Below are 25354 nucleotides of genomic sequence, written 5' to 3'. Positions count from 1 at the left end.
CGATGAAGGTTGATTTAGTATCCCTCTCAACCCCATTCTCCTGCCTTCTCCCCATAACCATTGATGTCCACACTAATCAAGAACCTAACAACCTCAGCTTTAAATATACCCAATAACTTAGCCTCCACAGCCATTTGTGGCAATTAATTCCACAGGTTCGCCACCTTCCAGCTAAAGAAATTTCTCATCTGTGTTCTAAAGGGATGCCCTTGTATTCTGAGGCTGTGCCCTCTGGTCCTAGACTCTCTCACCTTTGGAAACATCCTTTCCATATCCACTGTACCTAGGCCTTTCAATATTCAATAGGTTTCAATGAGATCCTCCCTCATTTTTCTAAACTCCAGCGAATGCAGGTTCACCGCCATCAAATGCTCCTCATTTCATTCTTGGGATCATTTGCATCCACCTCCTCTGGACAATCTCAAATGCCAGCACATCCATTCTTAGATGAGGGGCCCAAAACTGCTCACAATACTCCAAATGTGGTCTGATCGATGCCTAACAAAACCTCAACATTACATCCTCATTTTTATATTTCAGTCATCTCCAAACAAATGCTAACATTGCATTTGCCTTCTTTACCACCAACTCAATCTGCAAGTTAACCTTTTGGGAATCCTACACTAGAATTCCAAAGTCCCTTTGCACCTCTGGTTTCTGAACAAGCTCCCCATTTAGAAAATAGTCAATGCTTTTATTCCTTCTACCAAAGTGCATTACCATACACTACCCTACATGATATTCCATTTGGCACTTCTTTGCCCATTCTCCGAATCTGTCCAAGTCCTTCTGCAGACTCCCTGCTTCTTCAACACTACCTGCCCTTCCACCTATCTTTGTATCACCTGCAAACTTGGCCACAAGGCCTTCAATTCTGTCATCCAAATCATTGACATATCACTTTAAAAGCAGTCCCAACACCAAACCTTGCAGAACACTACTAGCCACCAGCAGCAAACCAGCTCAGGCCCCCTTTATTCCCACTCTTTATAAAAGTGAAGAAACCATGGTAGTATCTGTTGGGCAGGGCTTACAATGTACCACTAGACTGAGTGTAACTGAATTAACCATGTATAACTGTAAACACATTCATATGAATTACAATCCAGGACTAAAGTGAATGGAGAGGCGCCAAAATGTAAAGTTGAAAAGATAACAGGAATTAACCAAGATGGGGCACCCTGATAGTGACAACATGATGGGGGATTAGATAATTTATTGCTAGATAATTTATTTGGACTGCACAAATAATACTACAATACTGACAGCTACGCCAACATCACTGACACACTGGAGTGTGATGAGAAGGTGTCAAAAGTGACTGGTCACAAAATGGTAATGAAGAAAGGTAACATTGGTACCATATTATCAACACATACGAGTGATCTTGAACTTAACTGGTCTTGCGATTCCCACTTGGTGCCCCACTCATACACAATGAATATTTCAACACTTGTTGAGGGAAGAAATAATGGGGAAAGGACTTAGGAACCAAAGAACCCAAAGCTGGTGAACTAGTAGGGGCAGGATATGCAGCAGGAATATCGACAGTGAACATTCTAGAGAGAGTGGGATTAAACAAACAGATCTAGCAGTTGACCAGTAAAATTAGATGAGTGAAAGCCCAAGGTTACAAGGATCTGACGGAGATGAGGAGAAAAGGCAACAAGAGCACTCCTGAACGAGGTAAGGACTCTGAAGCCTTACGAGGAAACCATAAATGATATTATAGACAGACTGGGAACACATCCCAAGAACATAAGGAATGTATGTGCTCTTTGTATTCTGCATGGCTACTTTCCCAGGGCAAGGTGGTTTGCTATGATCAGCTGGATATCAGCTAGAAAGCTTAGACAATGGAGTAATGACATCCAATCTGACTGCCACCTTCGAGCCTTAACCATGGTGAGACAGGTGGATCTAGTTTGTCAGGGTTCACAAGGGGAATACATCATTGGAATAACAATGCAAAATCCCTCACCAGCTGCAGAATAATCCCTTTGCCCTTTACTGAATTCACAATATCAGGGAATATAAACATGGGAATGGATTATAGTGCATGATGTCCCAAACCACACTTTAATAACTGATAGGAAACCCAGCGGGGTGAGATCTCATTTATGCCACCAACAAGGAACACATTGGACTTGTCCAGAGGAAGTAATAAACCTGAAAGAATTCATATATTTACCCATTACAATGACTATCGTCTTGTGGTTTATGTTAACACTGATGCCTTTTTCCATCAGTATTGCTTCCTCACAGGAAAATATTACAAAACAACTTTGGCTACTTGGTATACCAAAGGTGGACTTAACTGTATCCCTCCAGGGCATGACTATCTGAGGACTCGCACAACCAATCTCAATCAGAGAGAGGACACCAACGGTTCCAAGGACAGGAACAACTGAGACAACCAACTTAAAGATCAGAAGTAGCAATAGTGAGTTTCTGAGAAAATTTGTGGCTACAGAGTTACCACCCATATCACATCTCCAAGTTGACTGGAAATGATTGCTAAAGGGAGGTAGAGAGTTAATACACGAGCAGTCAGAAAGGGAACACATATGCAAATTCAGAAGGGAAGCAGAGGAGATACGATGTAAAAAGACAATGCTTGAAGAGACTTGGTATTGGAGTTTGAATATTAACTTCCACATTTGGGTTGGAATTGCATCTCATATCTTAAATGGTAGTAGCTAGTGGTATTGGCACTTCATAATGTTTGGCTGTTGCAGCAGTAGATATAGTAGATTAGAGTCATTACTAATTTTTAAAAATAAGTAAAAATGGTAGTTGAAATAAACATGGGATTGGAAGAGTAAATGGGAAGACATGTTTGTTCAATGCTCTATAAACCATTCTGGAGGTTGCTTGAATTGGTGAGACCCTCCCAAAGTCCTGATCAACTGGAAGGGAGAATGTAAAAGAGTGGCCATTGCATCTATTGGCTAAATCTTGGCCAAAAGGGGGATTATGAGCAGGGAATATTAAATTCATTGTAGGGAATAGCAGACACCAGAAAGAGATAGGGGTGAGGACGTAGCACTGAGATAAAAGTGGCCCCCAAGGGATTGGTTCCAGGCAGTGGAAATCTGGTCAGAACCACAAACTGTAGGATAAAATGAACTAAAGTGAACTCGTGCCTGGATAGCACCGCTTCACAAAATTCAAGGATGCAAGCTTGTCATTGCACACATTAAGTAAAAGTGGAACTACACGCAGCTCACGTAGCACACAGGTACTGAAGCTTGACAGTGCACAAGACTTACCTCAGTCTTCGGTATACACTTGTGCATGCTGGGTAAAGACAGTGATGGAAGATTAGATAAGAAATTGTATAAGAATAATTAAAGCTTTGGATTGGAGAGCGTTCATTCTAGGAGAATTGACTCCCCTGTTGAGGTCACGTTTTAATAAAAGGATAGTTTACCCTGGACATTGTGTGAATTCTTTTACCCACAGAATGAAGGTGGAGGAACCTGAAGACCCACACTCAGTTATTCTGAGCTGCTTCTTCCCCTTGCCATCAATTTTTTGAACGTTCCATGAACACTAACTCATCACCAAATAAATAGTGAACAAAAGGTAATTTATAAACAAAGATTCTACAGATGCTGGAAATCTTGAGCAACATACACAAAATGCTGAAGGAACTCAGCAAGTCAGGCAGCATCTTTGGAAGGGAATAAACAGCTTATGTTTCAGGTTAAAACCATTCATTAGAACTGGGAAGGAAGGAGACAGTAGTCCGAATGAGAAGGTGGGGGGAAGGGGGCAGAAGATAGATGGAACGGGTGTGGGGGTAAATGGATGGGCGAGGGAGAGGAAATGAAGTAAGTTGGGTGCTGAGAGGTGATAGGTGGAAGAGGTAAAGGGCTGGAGGAGGAGGAATTGATAGGAGAGGACAGTGGACTATGGAAGAAGGGAAGGAGGAGGGACACGAGAGGGAGGTAATAAGCAGTTGAGAGAAGAAAGGGCGAGGGGGCACAAGAGGAGGAAATGGATAAAGAATGAGGGGAAGGGTGAGGAAATTACCAGGTTACAAAAATCAGTGTTCATTCCAACAGCTTGAAGCTACACAATTTGAGATTGACCGCATCATGACTGCAGGGGTCATGGTGCAACATGTCAGAATGTGAATGAAGTCAAACTGAAATGGCAGGCCACCGTGGAATTCCGCTTCTGCGGTAGACGATGCAAAGGTGCTAAATGAAGCCATCAACCAGTCTATGACAGATCTCACCGATACAGAGGAGGCTACACCAGGAGCACCAGATACACCACCTTGACAAACTCACAGGTGAAGTGTTAGCTCACCTGGAATGTCTGGGGCCCTGAATATTGGTGGAGGAGATATAGCAATTATCCTGCTTGCTGCAACAAGTGCTAGGAGGGAGATTAGTGGGGAAGGACACGTGACCAAGGGAGTCATGTAGAGAGGGACTACATGTAAGCGATAGAGAGTGGGGGGGGGGGGGTGAGGTGGAACAGTCTACACTCCAAGCCACTTCCCAACTCTTTCTACAATACATTGATGACTGAGCTTGTTAGTTTCATTAACTTTTCCTCAAATATCCTGCCTCAAATTTGCTTGGTCCATTTCTAACCCCTCTCTCAAGCTTTGCCTCCATCTCTGGAGACAGACTATCTTTTATAAATCTACTAACTCTCACAGCTATCTTGGTGATACTCTTTCTCACACTGTTGCTTGTAAAAATGCTATTCTGTGTTCTCAGTTCCTCTTTCTCCACTGTATCTGTTCTCAGGATTAGACTTCCCATCTGAGAATAACTGAAATTGCCTTTTTCAAAGAATGGAGGTTCCCTTCCACCACCAAAGCTGCCCATTTCCAAACCTCCTCCATTTCCCACCCATCTTTCCCCTTCCTCCCAGCACAACAGAGATAGGTTTCCCTTGTACTTACCTACCTCACCACGTTCAGCACGATTCTCTGTAATTTGTCATCTCCGATGGGATCCTACCAGCCCCCCACCGCTGACTCCAATTTCCATATGGATCACTCACTACATGACTCCCTTGTCCACTTGTCCCTCCCCACTGACCTCACTCCTGGCATTTACCCTTACACTTCCTTGCCCACCACTACAAACAGTCCTTCCAGGTGAGCTGCCACTTCATCTGTGAGTCTCTCAGGGTCATCTACTGTAGCTGGTGCAGCCTCTTCTACATCGCTGAGACCCAGTGTAGATTGGGGGTTGTCTTGTTGAGCACCTTTGCACTGTAAACCGCATTGGGATTTTCTGGTGTCCACCCATCTTAATTCAACTTCCCACTCTGACATCTGTCCATGACCTCCTCTACTGCCAGAGGCCACACTCAGTTTAAAGGAGCAAAACCTCATTTGTTTGGGTAGCTTCCAACCTGATGGCATGAACATCTATTCCTCCAACCTGGTAATTTCCCCCCCTCCCTTTTTTTCCATTCCCCACTTTAATACCCCTCTCACCCTTTCCTCTCAACTGCCCACCTCACCGATTCCCCCCCACACCCTTCCCTTTCTTCCATAGTCCATTGTCCTCTTCCAGATTCCTTCTTCAGCTTTTTATCCCTTCTACCAATCACCTTCTCCCCTCCCTCCCTCCCCAATCACCTATCACATTCAAGCTTGGACTCCTTTCCCTCTCTCCCCTTACCATCTTATTCCGACTTCTTTCCCTAATCTTTCCAGTCCTAATGGAGGGTCTTGGCCCAAAATGTTGACTGTTTATTCCTTATTCCCTCCCTATATGCTGCCTGTCTTGCTGAGATCATCCCGGGGAGGGGTTGTACATCTGCATGCATACATCAAGTCATTTTTTATTGTCATTTCGTGCATAACTGCTGGTACAGTACACAGTAAAAACGAGACATTTTTCAGGACCATGGTGTTACATGAAACAATACAAAAACTACACTGAACTACATAAAAACAACACAGAAAAAACTACACTAGACTACAGACCTACTCAGAACTGCATAAAGTGCACAAAACAGTGCAGGCATTACAATAAATAATAAACAATAGGCACAGTAGAGGGCAGTAAGTTGGTGTCAGTCCAGACTCTGGGTATTGAGGAGTCTGATAGCTTGGGGGAAGAAACTGCTACATAGTCTGGTCGTGAGAGCCCGAATGCTTTGGTGCATTTTCCCAGATGGCAGGAGGGAGAAGAGTTTGTATGAGGGCTGCATGGGTCCTTCATAATGCTGTTTGCTTTGCGGATGCAGCGTTTAGTGTAAGTGTCTGTAATGGCAGGAAGAGAGACCCCGATGATCTTCTCAGCAGACCTCACTATCCGCTGCAGGGTCTTGCGATCCGAGATGGTGCAATTTCCAAACCAGGCAGTAATGCAGCTGCTCAGGATGCTCTCAATACAACCCCTGTAGAACGTGTTGAGAATGGGGGGTGGGAGATGGGCTTTCCTCAGCCTTCGCAGAAAGTAGAGACGCTGCTGGGTTTTCTTTGCTATGGAGCTGGTGATGAGGGACCAGATGAGATTCTCTGCCAGGTGAACACCAAGAAATTTGGTGCTCTTAACGATCTCTACCGAGGAGCCATCGATGTTCAGCGGGGAGTGGTAACTCCATGCCCTCCTGAAGTCAACAACCATCTCTTTTGTTCACATTCAGAAACAGGTTGTTGGCTCTGCACCAGTTGGTTAGTCACTGCACCTCCTCTCTGTATGCTGACTCGTTGTACATGCATGTCTGCATCTGCTCAGGCATAATTTATAGTCATTTTATGTCTTTGCACTATGCTGCTGCAAAACAACCAATGTCACATCATGGAAGACAGAGATAATATACCCGATTGTGATCCATCTGGAACATACCCTCTTCCCCAACAAGCATTAATAAAAATGAAGTTGCACAAAACCTCAATTTAGGTTGTCTTTGATCGACATGTCAGTGGATACCCCAAGAGATAATAGGTTCAACAGAAGTCTGTTGGGATTCAGCATCAGCTTAATATCACTACCGCAGTGTAGCAGTGACCCAACAGAATTGACCACTAGGTGTAATAAGAAATTACTGCCACTGAACTTAAATAGGCCTTAGTAAAGAATTCCCACCCCACCAGGTTAAAGGAGAGCACCACTGTTTTGCCAGGCCAATATATTAAAAAGTAAATACATTTTTTAAAAACCAAACGTTTACACAATGAATAAAGCAAAGTTTCATCACAAACTTTTAAACCTTTGGGCACAAATTACAGCAAAGTAATTGCCCATCACAACTGCAAGTCCATGTAGTGGGATGGCAGCACCAAATTTAGAAACTACACTTAAAGATGCTATTAAACATCTTGCAAAGATAATCACAAAGGCAGCATGCCAGCAGCTCTACCTATTAGGAGTTTAAGGAGATTTGGTATGTCACCAAGGACTCTGACACATTTCTATAGATGTACAATGGAGAGTGCTCTGACTACTTATGTCACTTCTTGGTATGAAGGCTCCAATGCACAGGATCACAAGAGGCCGCGGAGGGCTGTAGACTCAGCAGCTCCATCATGGGCATAACCCTCCCTTTCAAGGACATTTTCAAGAGGCAGTGCATCCATCATTAAAGACCCTCACCAACTGGAACATGCCCTCTTCGTTACTCTCAGGGAGGGGGTACAGTAGCCCCAAGACCCACACAATGATCCAGGAAAAGCTTCTCCACCTAGATCCTATTTCTGAATGGTCCACAAACCTCTGAAAACTACCTCGCTATTCCTTTAATTGCATTATTCATTCTGTATTTATAGCAATTTTGTCATTGCACAGCTACTGCAGAACTAATTTCACTTCATACAAGACTGTTAATAAACCTGATTCTGATTCATAGAAGATGACAGACAGCCTGTTGAAAGTTTCAGCCTAGCCACATCATGTAATTCTGTTATGTACCAGACAGATTTTTGGCTTCTATCACCTTTTTTTTTACCAATAAGTAAATTTATGATTTGAAGCTAAACGCTCTATGTGGTTGAAAATGTTGATTTTTGTTTTATATACTATTTGGAAAGAGTTGCAAAGAATTGATATTATCACTGAAGCTAGATTTTGCTATTGTACATTTAATGATTATGCTACTAATACATTATCTGAAAACTTAAATTTATAATTAATTCACATATTAAGTGATAAAACTCAAGTCTGTACTTATCCCCAAATACAAACTTTGTAACTGCATGCTTTAAAATGCTCTTCAAAATGTGGGGTTACTTTGAATTAAGATTTTTAATACTAATCCCTCCAATTCCCACATTCATATTTTTCCTTCTTTCTCATCCCTAATAATTTTCAAGTATCACATTATAATCCTTAAATATTAAATAAATTTTACTGATGAACACAAATAGGAAGCCAAAAATAAATTCAGATTGTAATGAAGCATTTTACTCTTGTGGAATATTGCACTGGAATAATACACCAAAGGCAAAATATTATCACAGTACACTAAGTTTTATTAATAGGATTAAAAATTACATGTACAAAAGTTCTTTATGCTGTACATTTTGGAACTAACATCCTATATTGAGTGTCCAGTATCTCCTTTGCGCAATACATCTTCATTGTTTGTAAGTCATTCAGCTGGAAACAAATGAAAGCACACTCCACTTCTGCATTTCCAGTTGTGTACCTAAAACAAGGATGAGATAAAAAGCTCAGACATTTCACAACCACCATGTGACATCTTCCGCCATCTTTAATAAAGAGCTGTATGTTGGATCATGAGATATTCAAGTTAACAAAGTAGTTTAAACATTCTCTAACCTCCAAGTAAATCACAAATATGAAAGACAAATAGAGATTCTGGAAGAACAGGCAGCAAAGAGTGTGCCACACAGCACCAGTGGTATGGGTTCTATCTGCATTAAGTTTGCACTTTATCTCTGTAACCACGAGGGTCTTCTCTCATATCATAAGTGTTGGTAGGATACATGGCTGCTGGAAATTGCCTTCTTATAGGTGGTTGGCATGAAAATTGGAGCAGGGAGGCAGAGGAAATGCACTTCAAGATGATAGGTCACAGGGAAATAGTATTCATGTCCGTAAGACATAGGAGCAGAATTAGACTAATCAGCCCACGGAGACTGCCACCATTCCAGCACTTATCCCTCTCAACCTTATTCTCCTAACATCACCCTGTAACCATTGACAATGTTATTAATAAAAAAAACTATCAATACCCGCTTTAAATTTACTTAATGACTTGGCCTCACCCCTATCTGTGGTAATGATTTCCACAGATTTATCACCCTCTAATTAAAGATGTTCTTCCACATCTCTGTTCCAAGGGGACATCCCTGTTCCAGGGGCTCCCAACCTTAATCGAAGGGTCTGTGGGCCTCAAGTTGGGATCCCCTGCTCTATTCTGATGCTGTGCCCACTGGTCATAGACTCTATTACTATAGAAAACATCCTCTCCACTTCCACTCTATCTAGGCCTTTCAGTATTTAATAGGCTTAAATGAGATTTCCCCCTCCCCGCACACCATCATTCTAAACTCTAGAAAGTGCAGGCCCAGAGCCAAATACTCCTTGCACATTAACCCTTTCATTCCTGGCATTGTATGTGTGAACCTCCTCTGGACCCTCTCCAATGCCAGCACATCCTCTCAAAGGGGTCACAACTGTTCACAACATGCCAAATGCAGTCTGACCAATGCTTTATAAAGCCTCTGCATTACACCTTGTTTTTAATGTTCTAGTCTTTAAATGAATGTTAACATTGCATTTGACTTTCTTGCCACCAAATTGACGAAGTTTTAGGAAATTCTGATTTCTGAATTTGCTCTGCTTAGTAAAGAGTCTAACTTTACTGCACAAGACCATTAAGACAGAAGAGCAAAATTTGGCCATTTGGCTCATCGAGTCTGCTCTACCATTCAATCCTGGCTGATCCCTTTTTGTCCTCCTCAGCCCCACTCCTCAGTCTTCTCTTAACCTCTGATGCCGTGTCCTATCAAGAAGTCATTAAGCTTTGCCTTAAATACATCCAACGACCTGACCTCCACAGCTGGCTATGCTAACAAACTCCACAAATTCACCACCTATTCCTTCTACCACACACTACACTGTCGTGAAATGTATTTAAAGTTAATGCAGGCAATTAGCACTAATGGAAAAGGTAAGGCACAATGTTATAAATTGCCAGACAGCCTATACCATTTGTTTTTCGTAAGTTTATTCAGCTTCCAATATTTCAAAGAAATCCAAGGAAAATAAATCAGTGCATTCCTTCAGTTATTTGCAAGAACTAGTTTATTTGTTCAGATCTATGCTGTGCTTTAAAGTAGTGTGATATTGAGCCCATCCTACACCTTAAATGAAAAGCGATACAAAAGTTTGTCAGTTTGCAAAAAGGAGAAGCCATACTCTTTATGCAGACTTCAGCCTGGGCTTGATGGTGGAAGGATGTCTGGTACAAGTTTATAATTATACCTAGAGACTTTTTCTTCATCTTTTATTTTATAATTTGGCGACTTAACTTAAAATCTGGTTTGATTCTATATTGCTTACAGAGTTAATGTTTCCATCACACTTCAGGACAATGGCCTCCTGTTAGGCATATAATGACACAGTGTGTTGCCCAACTTATTGAATATTTCCAGCATAGTTTTTAATTTGAAATTCACAATGCTCTAGTGGGTTTTTTTTTGATTGGATACCAAAGTTATCTCGAAAAGGGTCCACATGGGGCTCTTGATTAAGGTTTTGATTTCAGTAACTGGTTGACAGTTAATGTAAAATTCCCCCAACAGAAATGTTTTCTGTGCATAAACGTGCATTTTCAATACATACAATTATTTTGAAGCATTACAAGTCTGCAGTTTTTTTCTTGGCTGTGATATTAGCAAACGATATAACTACAATACCATCACTTTATACTTACGTTAGTAGCCTAGCATATTTTGTTCAACAAGTTTTAAGTTCTTTATACTGCTGCCAATCTGATAACTTATATGTGCAGAACTTAGCTGGAAAATAACACCTAATCAAGCAACAGCTCCAAACTAGACGTGACAAAAGATACCCAGGCTTCTCTTTTCTTCACCCACTCTTTTTTTTTGATTTTCTCTCAGATTTGGGACATGAAACATCACATTAACTTTTGGTGGATGCAAAGAATAACCAAGTACCTTGTATTCATGTGACCACACCTCATGTCTTATCCTACAGACTCACCAACTATATGCTGAACATGATCTGCAGTAACGCATTTCCACTTACCTGCATCACTTCCTTGCTCCCGGTGGTTGATAATACTGTTGAGTAGGTCTTGTGGAACGCCTTTGTTGTCCGTTTCCACCATGACAAAATTCTAATGTATTCTCAAACGATTCTTCCTCCTCTTCCTGCATGCATATATTTAGAAGTGCAATCAAACTTCAAAGTTCATATTAAAATACTTTCTAAATCACATAAGACACTGATTATTCTTAGGTTCCATTTCTTCTCATTTCAGAAAGAGAGAAGGTGGTATCAATTAAATGAGCAGTTTAATTTAAACAATATCTGCAAGCATATTGCACTATTCAATTAGGAAGTGGCCAATTTGCATTTTAGTTCAATCTTCTCATTGCTTTTTTCCACAACCCTTAACAGCCTTGCTTTAGAACAACCCAGCAATAAGTGCTTCTGGTGTACAGTTGCAGGAAAAAGTTTGTGAACCCTTTGCAATTACCTGGTTTTCTGTATTAATTATTCATAATGTGGCCTGATCTTCATCTAAGTCACAATAAGAGACAAACAATCTGCCTAAACTATTAACACACAAAACAACTGTATTTCTTGTCAATACTCAGCGTACCATTTAAACAATCATAGTCGAGGTTCAAAAAGTGTATGAACCTCTGGGTAATGCCTTCAATAAAAGCTAAATGGAGTCAGGTGCTCAGTCAATGAGATGAGGTTGAAGGTGTGGGTTGCAGAGGTGCCCTTCCCTATAAAAAAAGACAAAGTCAGGTTACTGACAGAGTCTGCTCTTCTCAAGAAAAATCTGTTTATATGCACTATGCCTCGATCAAAACATTGAGGACCTTAGAAGAACTGTAGAGATGCATCAAGCTGGAAAAGGCCACAGAAGTATTTCTAAAGACGTGAGTGTTCATTTGTCCACAGTAGGAGAAATAGTCTACAAATGGAGGAAACTCATTCCTGTTGCTACTCTCCCTAGGAGTGGGCCCCCTGCAGCTATCATACCAAGAGCACAATATGCAATGCTGAAAAAAGAACACAAGGATAGCAGCAAAAGACCTGCAGAGATCTCTAGAGCTTGCTAAAGTCTCTGTTCATGTGTCTACTACAAGAAAAACTTTAAACAAGAATGGTGTTCATGGAAGGAATAACAGAGCAAACCATTTCTTGCCAAAAACAGACACATTCGCACATCTTAAGTTTGCAAAAGACCACCTGGATGTTCCACAAAACAGGGACGTTTTGTGGACAGATGAGACAAAAGTTAAAAACTTTTTGGCAGAAATATACACTGCTATATTTGGAGGTAAAAGGACACTGCACACCAACATCAAAACCTCATCCCAACTTGTGAAGCATGGTGGAAGGTACATCATGGTTTGGGGCTGCTTTGCTGCCTTTAGGCCTGAACACTTGCAATCATTGGGGGAACAATGAATTCAAGCCATTTTTCAAGAGATTGTCAGGGTAATAGTCCGTCACAAGAATCTTAATAGGAGTTGGATGATGTAACAACACGATGATCTGAAACAAGAGTAAATCAGCAACAGAATGGTTTCAAACAAATAAAGTTTGTGTTTTGGAATGGTCTAGTCAGAGTCCAGACCTTAACCCAATTGAGATGCTGTGGCATGACCTGAAGAGGGCTGTTCATGCAAGGTATCCCAGAAATACTGATGAATTGAAACAGTTTTTATATGGAGTAATGATCTAAAATTTCTCCTCACTGTTGTGCAAGTCTGATCAGCAGCTACAGAAAATGTTTGGTGGAAGTTATTGGTGCTAAAGGAGGTTCTACCAGTTATTAAATACAAGGGATCACATTTTCTTCTGACTGGACTGTGAATGATTAAACAATGTGTTCAATAAAGATATGAAAAGTACAATTGAAGTAAAATTGTTTATGTGTTATTGGTTTATGCAGATTGTATTTGCCTATTATTATGACCTAGATGAAGATCAGACATTTTATGAGAAATTAATATAAAAAACACGTGGTTGCAAAGAGGTCACAAACTTTTTCTTGTTACTGTAAATATCTTGACTTTGTTCAAAGTGTTGCTTTTTACAGCCTGAGCAAAAGCCTAGCTATACTTTCCATGTCATTGCCCAATTTATGAGAATTTTTTTCTTCAATACATATTTAACCTTTTACACATCAACTGTTCTATTAACCAACCTTCTGCACTCAAAGAATTTGAAGCCTAGTTTATGCAACATGTCTTTGTACTTGAGCTTCTTCAGTCCAAGTAACATCTCAGATTGGGAATCTGGACTGCCCTCTGCCCACGGATTAAAACATTCTACCACAATTTCTGGAACCCAGATACCAGTAGTAGTTAATTCCAGTTTCATCTTCCCCTTAAGATGACTAACAGGCCACAAGTCTTTTTCAATAAGTTACACTTCAACTCCAATTTCAGCAATTTCTACACAAACATCTGAATCTCTCTGCTCCTTCATAGTTAATATTTAGAAAATACTTTTCTTTGCATGTATCACACCTGGTAGATTGCAGTTTTACTTACTGAATTCCTGAATATTTCTTCATAACAATCAGTTCCCATCAACATTATTTTCTGAAGCATACAACACTGGAAGCCTGGACATGTGGCTCTTTACCTACTTAACCAAATTACTGAAAACCATAACTGCAGTTGTAGTTACATCCATGGAGGACACCATTATTAGCAAAGGAGAAATACTCATTCACCTGCTGATTAAATACTTAAAACATGAAAGCGAATCTTGGAACCAATTCATCAACTGTACTAATGAAGCACTGAACGAACATCCAATTACTCTACTGTTGGTCTTTAACTCTTGACTGGCTAGTATTGTTCAGCTTCTACACATTTTAAATTGGGACACGAGGGCGCAATATAAGTAGTAAGACTGTTTCCAACTGATTGCTCTCCCCTAGAAGAAATGCCGAGTTTTCCTTTTGTTAAAAATACGATCTATAATGGATGTGTGACCTTCCAAGCACCTTGCTGTGCTTCATCCAAAGGGCATTTAATTTCCAAAATTCAACTCTAACACCTTAGATCACAGGAATCCCAACCATAGGTTATTTTCTGTATGACTTTTGAGTGAATATCCATACTGTACTTGGCAGCACCGTTTAATTGAATAGAAACATTAAAACACAGGACTATCATGAAAAACAAATTTACTCACCACGATATTTTTTCAGTTAAGAAGTACTGATGTTATCCCAATTATGTTTCAGTTAACAATTTTAAAGGGAAACTCACTTTCCAATGGAAGTATAGCAAATTGTAGCCAGCATATTTCTGCAGCTAATGAGTTAAAAGAACTTGCAAAAGTAGCCTCCATTAAAATATTCAATACCAATTAGAAACTGGCACACAAAATATCAGTATTCTAGTAATGTTATAAAAACAGAATCACAATATATTTTGATTCTTGTAAAGTAAGAACATTCAGATATTTTGTTGTAGCTTCAAACAATTCTATTTCTTGTACCTTATTTTATTAATTGGGTCCTCCTGCAGCTGAAAGTTCTGCAGGATCCATGCTGTGCAATAATCATGTTGCAACATCTCTATCTCAGTCTAATGAGACGAACACTTGTAAAAATTTGAAAAGAGAAACAGAATTATACAGTATTTTAGAGTTCCAATTGCCTTCCCTGCCTTCAGAAAAAGGACTTGAGACATATCCAGACATGTCAAATTTCTGTCAGTGATGCACAATGGGGAAGACATGTGATTGATGCTAATCAACTGCTGTGAAATGCAATTTTAACCAGCCGATGCAACCACCAACAAATCAAGCTATTCATGTCACACCAAACTTAAAATTTCCTACTCCAGTGACTTGACCAGTTTACCAAGATGCAGTCGACTTCAAGGTTGAAGATTGAGGCACTTGAAATGCCAGAAGTGACAAATACATTGATTCCTGGGTGATCATAGCACCCACAGTGCAGCTGGAGCATCTGTGGAGATTAGTTTGCAGTGTGGATACCATAACACCGGTTGTGGAAGTGCACTCCTCCAATTATTCTGCCAAAATGGATGAAGCCAGGATAACATACAAGTCATCCATTTTGCAGCAAGTCCAGTATCCTTTTCACATATACACTTCAGGAGTTCCACATCTCCATTCAATTGAACAGGGCTTCAAGGGCAGCACGCTAGGGTCTTCATTCTTCTCTTCAGTCATGAGCTACATCCATTCCCTTGCTGAGGGGCTCTAGGTACTGGCCCAGTTACCTTAACATTCATTCAAATATGTAAATGGAATCTGATAGAGCTTCCTCATGAATAATGAAGTCCCAAGACAAATTGTTTTCATTGCTTCTGGATAAGGATCTCATGTTCAAGCAGAGTTCATGAAAAGAAATGAATTGTTGAGATAAAAATAAACAGATGAAACAAATATTAGCTGGAATTTGGCTGAAGGTGTATTCATCAAGAAATGGGTGGGGAGGAGTTATAAGAATAATATATGTAATCTTCCTGTTCACTCTACCAACCACACCATCACAAAAACTCAACCTATGTTCTTCCACTGAGGTGAATTCCATGAACTCTTCTGGCAATTCTGCACTCCGTACTCAAGCAAAGCAGGTGGATATCAAGATAAGCAAATATAAAGAACACTGCATATGGTGAGAAACAGCCAAATGTAAAATGAGTATCATACCTTACATGAACATCTGCTTGTGAATTGGAAAGGTTTGCTGAAGAGGGGGTTAAACAGGCCAGAAGAGATGAGATTTGGCTGCTGCTGTTGGCAGCGGTGAAAGGAGGAAACAACATGTGAGCAAATCTGAGGTGGTGAAAGGCATCATTTGAGATGAAAAACAATGTAAATATTGCTGGAAAAATGAGAGGGAGTTGTAGGAGATGCTCAAACAAGGATGTGTCCTGATGCAGTTAAGACATTTAAATATTTCTTTCACTTAATTCAGGATTTCAGTACTACAATGCTGTTGGCTGACCTTCAGTCATGGTAATCTAGTTCCGTGACTGTGACAAGAATCATCATCCTACATTTGCAGAACATTCTATCCCATTACTTTGGCTGTATCAACCATGATTTTCAGGAAGTGCTACTGAAGGCCAACTTTCCACCTTTAGAACACATTCCCCACCCCCCCCCCCCACCCCCATGTCAGTCTGTCTATGATTTACAATTCTTTCTCCAAAATGCCAAGCAATCATTTCACGGAAGTGCATAAAATGGCCCAATATCAAGTCAATAACTCCTTTTTTCCCCTCATCTCCAAAATTAAAACTTCAATCTTCTCAACCAAACACCATATCAAAATGCAGGATGCCAATATAATAATGAATTTGTATCCCAGATCTTCAAAACAAAAACACAGTTACACCCAAGAATTTAAACATTCTACAAACTCCATGGCCCTGAAATGAAAGAATTCTCTGCAGAAAAGCACTCCACTTCAAGTTCTTCTTCATGCTCAACAACCTGGCTTGCATTTTCCAGCAGATCCTACATTTACTTCAGAAGGAAATGACAGCAACACAAACTGAGCATGTGTTTTCAATTTTTTGGTAAACACCAAGCATAGGGGGGGGGAAAAAAATCACCTAAAAGCACAACCCAAATTTACTATCAGTCAACTGACAAGTCCTCACAAGTACAAACTTCAGTTCTGCATAATACTATGCATTTTCAAAAGAACAAAGATGAAATAAAAATATACAAGAGGGATTGATGCATGCTTCTATTTTGCAATCAGTATACTAATAATTGAAAAAGTTCAAATTTGGTTAAGCTGCCAACTAAAAGTTTGGATATAACTATCACATTCTTCAACTAAAGGAGTACTTAAATCACTCAAATTATACAGAATCCCAGCCACCACTTAGATTGTCCAGTGCTGTCATCATCTAGAACCTAATATGACTGAATGCTGCAGTTTAGTGTTATAATCTGAGTTGCCAGCAGCTTGGAAATTAAGAAATTCAATAATTGACATAATATTAATGATACTCCTTAAAAAGTGAGAAAGAGTGCTGTGTACTCTTAAGAATCTCACTAAAATTGAAAAGAACTGATAAATCAGTAATAAAGGATTAGATATTATCAGCCTTAGCAACTTGACAATTGTAGGAACAAGGAAATTAATGGTTTCAGTTTTAAAAGCTTTGGCAAAATGATTTAGGAATATGAGAATATAAAATGAGAGAGGAACAAATATGAAAGTACACAGAAACATTCATACTGATTGGACATACTTTGATATTCAACTAAACATAAGTTAGAAGTAATTATTTTACCTACATCTTTGACATGTAAAAAGGAATGAAGTTTCATTCATTCTTATAGAACTACTACAGAATTCAAGCATAGTAAGCAAAATTTTAAAATCACATTCAGTTAATAGTGCGAAACAGAATGCTACTCTGAGTGAAAAGTGTTAATGTTAACATTGTTGTTTTGTATAAAAATGAAAATATTTCACATGTAAATCTTAATTCTGATTAATTCAGTGCCCGACTTAGCAGTTCTAGAATAATCATTGACCTTGAACATTCATTCTGGGCATTACATTGCTGCTGAGAACAAGCTTTCTTATTAACCTGTTCTAATTTCAACCTCAAAATAAATGCAGTATCTTTCAATTTAAAATTACAATTCTACAATAAAACATTTGACTTATGAATTTTCACTTACATTATCTTTTGTATACCATAAATACACTGAGTATAACTGTACTGGGTGTGCATTGACAATAGCTTAAATAAACTGCACAAATTGATTGTGTTAATCTCGCTGAAAATATAGTCCAAGCACAATTTTTAAAATGGAGCCCATTCAAGGTAAAAGAAAAAGACAGGAACTCTTTAGTCAAATCAATGGAATGTTAAAATAATGGTTATTTTCTTTAAAAATTACAAGGACTTTCTATTTCAGTCAGATGTACCCTAAAATTTCTGGTCTTATGAGAGTGGCCTTAAATGAACAGCTGCTCTGCAGCCACCAGAACATATCACAACAACAGACAGATTTCACTTACATCAGTTTGATCACTGAGCTTGTCTACCAGGAAGTCTGGAGTTCAACATAGTTTTTGTTCCAGGGTGCAGTTTGGGAGCTGCGATTCACTTCCTAAACTAGAAGCAGACAATGCTTGCTGAGTATTTGGAAAATTAGTATGTGCAATTCTAAAAGGATTACAATGGTTAGACCACATACAAGTAACTTTTAAGTAAACAAAACTTCCACAATGTTTAATTGTTCCAAACAATGTCGTAGAGTACCAATAGCAGCAAACCTTTGCTTTATAAATATTTTCCAATTGAAGCTGGAACAAAGAAAAATCCTGAACTCCATCTCCTTCATAGTTTCTCACTCCCCTCCACCTATAATCCCCATGAGCCAGCTAACTGATTTCCAATGTGGTCATTAGTTTGTTGATTTGACTCTTCTGGGCAAAATGTGTACTGCAAAAACAAAATAGCCAAACTATCATGTCAGTAGACATTTGTGTTTCAATCAAGGAAATGGAATATGTCAAAACTCCTTGGACATGAAAGCAAATTTTACAAAGAAAAATCCACGAAGTGTGAGTGCTAAGCAAGCTTTTAGACTGGGCAAGACAGTTGTAAAGGATTGGGAAACACATTAGAATAAATGAGATTGGAAAAGAAGGGATAAAAATGAGGAAAAGATATCTACAACAACCTAGTTATCAAATGAATGAACTGACTAAGGGTTTCAGGAAATAACTTCAGGCCTCAATCTATTGAAGTTGATTGAACTTTAATTTTTTTTTTAAGTTAAATTCAGATAGTTGTCCAAGTGATGTGTATTGACAAGCAAACATATGCAATAGAAGAGAAACTGCAAGGAAACAGGAAAGGTTGTGACAAAATGTATAAAACTTTTATTGCAGAAATACATTTAATACATTTTTTCACTGTTTAAGATTCAAGTTTTTAAAGAGCATTCAAGTTGTGATCTGAAATTGGGTCATCTCAAAGGCTGCAATCGTCGGTGAACAGTCCGATATGGTCGAGGACTAGGGATCCTTCATTCCAATAACGCATTCTAAAATATGGTGAATAAAATAAAATGTTACCTGTTGTGGTCCGTTTTGTTCAACTAGCTTACTGAATGAATCCAAAATGAAATTAGTTGCTCTCAGCTCAGTGTTATTTAGTTCAAGCAGAGAATGACTGGCAGATGTAACCTTGCCAGTTCCCACAATTAAAAGAATAAAAATGTCCTTTAGAATATCCATCTCAATGCTAAAAAAAAACTTGCAATCAGCAGAACACATCTGAATGGATAACCAAGCACAGAATTAAGTACAATTTTCAGGAAAGTTGAGAAACTCTACATAATCAGATTCAGAAACTAGATACTTAAGTACTACTTTCAGATGAACTAAGTTGGAAACTAAAGTGCTTCATTATAGCTCAAACAACACACACAAAATGTTGGAGGAACTCAGCAGGCCAGGCAGCACCTATGAAAAAAAGTACAGTCGACGTTTCGAACCCAGATACTCCAGCCCGAAAGGGTCTTGGCCCAAAACACTGACTGTACTTTTTTTCCCCATAGATGCTGTCTAGCCTGATGAGTTCTTCCAGCATTGTGTGTTGCTTGAATTTCCAGCATCTGCAGATGTTCTCTTGTTCATTATCGCTCAAGAGCTTGTAATGCAACTTGAACATGGCACTAATAATTACAGAAGTTCTGATATGCAGAAGTGAGCATTCATCTACCACCACCTCTCATCTTATCAATTTAGTTAAAGATTACTTCTAACTCTTTATGAAAAGAACTGTTAACCCATTATATTGTTCTGTTGACTCAGGAACATGATTTTTCACATGGCAACTTGTAATAATGCATTTCCACACCACTGCCGCAGAATATGATATATAATGTGTACTGTGTTTTCAGCTATACAAAACAAAAACAATGGTATTAGACAACAATTTCATGATCATGGTCTGAGGCACCACAGTTAATAACATGATCATGCATTTGTCTGGTGAAATCATAGATGCAAGGATAAATAAAATGGAAGATGCTCAAACTACTCAGCTTGTCAAACTTGCTGGAGGGAGAAACAAATATTTGGAGTAATGACTTCGCACACCAGACTTGTTGAGTATTATGTTCTTATTTCAGATTTAAAGCATCTGTAGAATTTGTTTTTGGTTCATTACTCAAAATCATTCATGGAAAGTTGATGACACACAAGGAGGCTATTATGGTCTATCACTTCAGCACTTACCAAAAGAATCTTTCTTTCAGCATTGGTCTGTGGCCCTACCAGGTCCAAATACTTCTTTGAAAGAAATACTTTGTGGGTTTCTGCTCCGAGTTTGTAAGCTCAAGTTCCTACTTTGCACAACCCTTGCACACCACTCCTGCTGCCACACCTACCTTCCACTCACGTATAAATTACACAAATTCCATGCCATGCTTTTTGATCAATCTGGGGAAATTTCATCTGGGTCCCTTTATCTTATGCACTTCATTTGAGCTTCCTCCAACCGTTCCCCATTCCAAAGGAGCAACTTCAGTTAATCTAAACTTTTGCTCAAAGTGACAATGTTTCCTGCCTGGCAACATCTTTAACTTCAACTGCACTATTGCTAGTGCAATTTCATCTTTTGTGTAATGTGGTGGCCCTTAGAGGAAGTGGATGCCTAAGGCTTACGATTGCCAGACCATTCTGTACCATTTTCAGTATTTTAAACCTATACACAGTAAATGATTTAAGACATGACAGCATATGAAAATAAATTCTTACCTACCCAAACATTAGCTATCACTTCACTTACAAAAATAATTCCAGTCTCCTAAGTTCTGCATCACATTAGTATCCTCTACACCCATGCTGCCATTGTATTTCCAAACTCCCCACCCCCCCCCATCACCACAAACACACACTTTCAACCCGATGGCCACTACATCCAATGACCAGCAACAAGATGCCACCAGCCATTTATTTTAAACCCTTCAGCATTTAAAAAATGAGTTTCAATCTGGCAGACCAGTTAGCTTCTCCATTACCCCCAAGAGATCTGTCTACTCCCATTGAAACATTGGAAGATGCAGTAACTGCTTTTTTAACAGCTCTCTTCCCACTACTTTCTTAGATTGAATATTCCAGTGTTTTCTTTCCAATTCCAAATCAGTACAGGGACCTGCCTATTCACAATGGATTTGAATGGTGACTGCTTGGGATAATACTGTCACTCAGTGCACACATCTGACTCAAAGCTTCTAATACAATCCTTCCAATGAATTCCTTCGTCCATTCCAACCCATACCCCCACCCCCCACCTCCAATCTCCTAATGTACCAGTGAAAAGTAAAATTAAGCTCAAGGATCAGCGCCTTATCTTCCAAAGAGAGATATTACTTCCTCTGTACCCAGTATCAAGTTGAATCATTTCAAATAATTGCCATTTGCAGCATTTTTAGTTCCGATTCACAGAAATCATTTGGTAGTTTCGGATAATGATTCTATTGCATCCACACAGGATTCAAATTTTATGTCACTTATCTTGCATAGTTTTCCTTTTATGTCACCAAAGAAAACAAATATCTACAGATGTACAGTAGCATTTCTAACTGGCTGCATCTCTGCATCAGTGAGTAGGATGCAAAGAGGCTACAGAGGGTTGCAGGCTCAGCTAGCTCCATCACAAACAAAACCCTTCCCACCATCAAAGGCGTCTTCAAAAAGGTGGTGCCTCAAGAAGGCAGCTTATTATTATTAAAGACCCTCACCATCGGTGACACGACCTCTTCTCATTAATGCCACTGGAGAGTCCACACACCCACATCATCTTCCTCTCCACCAGATTTCTGAACATCCATGAAAACGACCTTAACTATTTCTCTTTTGAACTTTTTTTGTAACTTATGGTGATTTTGTGTCTTGCGCTGTACTGTTGCCACAGAACATTTCACAGCATACATCAGTGGTAATAAATCTGATGCTGAAGAGATCTATGATGTCTTCACCCCATTAAAGAATTTCCCCTTTGCTTACTCCTCCCTTCCCCTCTTCCCTGCAGATAAAGTCTTTATTTTGCTTTACATTTTACCAGTTTTGATGAAAACATAATATCACAGAATACTGGTCTAAGTATTTATACCATTTTCATTTAATATTATGATAGTCAAATCTCAATTTTCTCAGATTGAAAAATAATTCATAACATTGAGGCACAGTGGATATCTTGTAAAATTTAAGGGCAATTTTAAAATAAATTTGAATTCCCCTGTAGTGTTCTACAGTGTAATTCATGAACATTGATGCATATCAAGGATAGGATCAATCCAAATGTTAATTGCCTATAATCAACCAGGCTGGTAATCTATATCATTAAGGCTCACACTAAAATGAAAAATCAGTAACAGGCACCAAATTTGGGAGAATATATCAAAAAAAAACTTTGCATGAAGTAAAATGCATACAAGTCATTTTTTTTTAAAAAATCAGCCTCTGTATACAGTGCCTTGAAAAAGTATTTAGCTCCCATCCCTTGCTCCCATAACTGAGGATTTGGATCAACTCAACTGAGAATTTTTATTTGAGTCACATGATCACAAAAAGCCCAAAAAAACAAGGAAAATTGTAAAGCATGAAAAACAAAAAAAATCAAAAACTGAAATGACAGCAGTTCAAAGGTATTCCTCCCTCTTTGCTCAGTACTTAGTTGAACCACCTTTTGCAGCTATTACAGCCAGTGGTCTTTTTGGATACATCTGTATTAGCTTTGCAGAATGTGATGGAGCAAGATTTACCCATTTCTTCTTGCAAAATTGCTCAAGCTGTGCCAGGTTAGTTGGGGAGCAGCGGTGAACAGCTTAAGATTTTGCCAGAGTTTCAAACAGGGCAAGGTCAGGACTCTGACTGGATCACTCAAGTACATCCAATTTTTTTCATTTGAAGCGTCTCCATGGTTGCCCTGGCAATGTGCTATGGGTTGTTGTCCTGATGAAAGACAAACTTCATCCCCAGGTTAAGCTTTCTGGCAGAGGCTAGCAGGTTTTTATTCAGGATGTGTATTTAGCAGCATTCATTTTCCCATCAATTCTGGATTTCCCGTCCCTGCTACTGAAAAGCATCCCAACAGCATGATGCTACCTTCACCGTATTTACAGTAGGGATGGTGTTACCTGGATAATGCGTAGTATTACATTTAGTCTCATCCAAAGACAAGACCTTCTTCCAAATCTTCACTGTATCATACAAGTGCGCCTTGAAAAGGCTTTACAGGTGAAGATATTTTTTAAAGCCAGGGTTGTTTTCCTTGCCACTCCTCCATAACTACCCTTTTTGTACAGGGCATGAGAGATTGTGGATCCATGAACTGCATCTCCAGTTGCAGCCACTGAGTTCTGCAGCTCACTCAGAGTGATGTTAACATCACAGTAGCCTCTCTTACAAATGCCATTCTTCTCTGACAAATTTTAGAAGACGGCCTGACCTAGGCAGCGTGGTGGTGGTGGTTTCAGAATTTTTACATTTTTTTTAGTGAACTGCACTGAGCTGAGTGAGCTATGTTCTGTGCCTTTGAGATGGTGCTATATCCTTCACCAGATTTGCGCTTCGCTATTACCATTTCCCTGACTTGCCTTGATTGCTCTTTTGTCTTCATTGTGGTTTGGTCTGTTGAATATCTACCATACCGTCCGACCTAACTGACAGAGAGAGTACTTATTCTTATGAATTCATTGAAAACAGGTGATCCTCCAATTTTCTGCATCAACAAATTGGGTGAGTTAGTAATACGTATATTGCACCTGAGGGAAATTAGCATATTAATTACAAAGGGGATGAATACCATTTTAGCTTCAATTTTGGCTTTTAATTTTTAGTAAACTAAAAAAGGTTTTGCAATTCTTTTGATTTGACATACTGCACAATGTTTTGAAGATTAGCTCAAAAAATCCTTCTTCAGTATATTTTAAATTTAGAAAATGAGACAGTAAAATGTGAAAGTAGTTGTGGGGGCTGAATATTTTTTCAAGGCACTGTGCAGCGATGCACAAATGCTTGTTAATATAAGCAAATAACCACTGAATATTTCCCAAATTAAACCACCTCAAATTGAGAAATATTTATTCAGTGGCTGCTTGCTAATGTGGACAGTTGTTTTCCTTTAACCTAAGAATTATTAATTTATTCTTTTAAATCAGCCAATACTCACATGCCAAAAAAGAGAAAATAAAATCTTTCAGACTCAAGATAGCAAGCTGTTCATGGGGGTAAGATTTCAAAAGTAACAGTTTAAGAGGATGAGAAGTTTTATTTCCAAAGACATTTGATTAGTGGAGGTAAAGCTTTTCAAACTCCTGGGCTTCCCCAGTTAAATATCTTACTTTGCTCAATTAAAGCACCATAGAAACATGCAACTTTTAGTATGTTATTAAAACTAATAAGCATAAATGCGATTCCCACTCATGAACAGTAATAGTCTCTGGTAAAATAACAACATTTTTTTAAATGGTAAGGAGTTATTAGAAGTTTGTATTCAGAGGTCAATGGGTGCCCCTATAAACAAAGCAAAAGTTGACAATTATAACAAGCAATTAGGAAGGCAAATAATGTTGGCATTTACTGCAAGTGAACTGGTGCACAAGGCCTTGTAGTTATTCCCAAACATGTTTCCAATGCTGCACTTCAATGAGATTTGCTTGCTCTGCTCACTTCGCATAAAGACAGGAAAAAATAGTTGTTTATGTAATTGTATCCTCCTGTTGCAATGTTACCACATCCTCTGGAGGAAGTAAATCATCTTCTCTGAAAAGATGGACTTTAGTGATGACTTTCCAAAAATCAAAGTGTCCAATTTTTGGTTTGTGTACAGCAGGAATCAGACTTGGCTTACAAACAATGTAATGAAGAATCTTATTGATAAGATTGATTATGTATCCACCTTAAAGCAGTGATCACACTTTAAAGCATGTTTCTTAAAAGTAATGAGAGACACTGCAGAAGGTCTTTTTCTTTCTTTCCTCCAGCTCCTCCTCTTGACCACCTTCTCAAAAACAATCCCTACGCTTCCCTTCTCGTTAAATTCTTTTGCTGCACAATATAGGAGATCACAGCACAACTCGGTCACTTTGACACTAGTAGAGTCTTGACAAAGTTAAAGTAAATTTATTATTAAGACATGTAC

The 25354-nt window shown here is 39.0% G+C and overlaps 1 protein-coding gene across 5 annotated transcripts in view; it reads right to left on the bottom strand.

Annotated features, from left to right (window-relative positions):
- Positions 1 to 8434: 8434 nt before the first annotated feature.
- Positions 8435 to 25354, bottom strand: part of tdrd3 (tudor domain containing 3) — an 86460-nt gene continuing 69540 nt past the window's right edge. For 3 of the 5 annotated variants that reach the window (XM_073043217.1, XM_073043220.1, XM_073043219.1), the window contains 2 exons: positions 11226 to 11350; positions 8435 to 8631 (listed from right to left, as the gene is read on the bottom strand). In XM_073043217.1, the coding sequence (XP_072899318.1) occupies positions 11231 to 11350 (120 nt within the window). In that variant the 3' untranslated portion in view covers positions 8435 to 8631; positions 11226 to 11230. Of the gene's footprint in view, positions 8632 to 11225; positions 11351 to 18210; positions 18308 to 19057; positions 19245 to 25354 lie in introns of those variants that run through there. The other 2 variants (XR_012098683.1, XM_073043218.1) reach the window with 2 other exon arrangements.

Source organism: Hemitrygon akajei, chromosome 4 (genome assembly GCF_048418815.1).
Source record: "Hemitrygon akajei chromosome 4, sHemAka1.3, whole genome shotgun sequence".
In the NCBI taxonomy this organism is placed as follows: domain Eukaryota; kingdom Metazoa; phylum Chordata; class Chondrichthyes; order Myliobatiformes; family Dasyatidae; genus Hemitrygon; species Hemitrygon akajei.
This window is presented reverse-complemented; position numbering and strand designations above follow the sequence as displayed.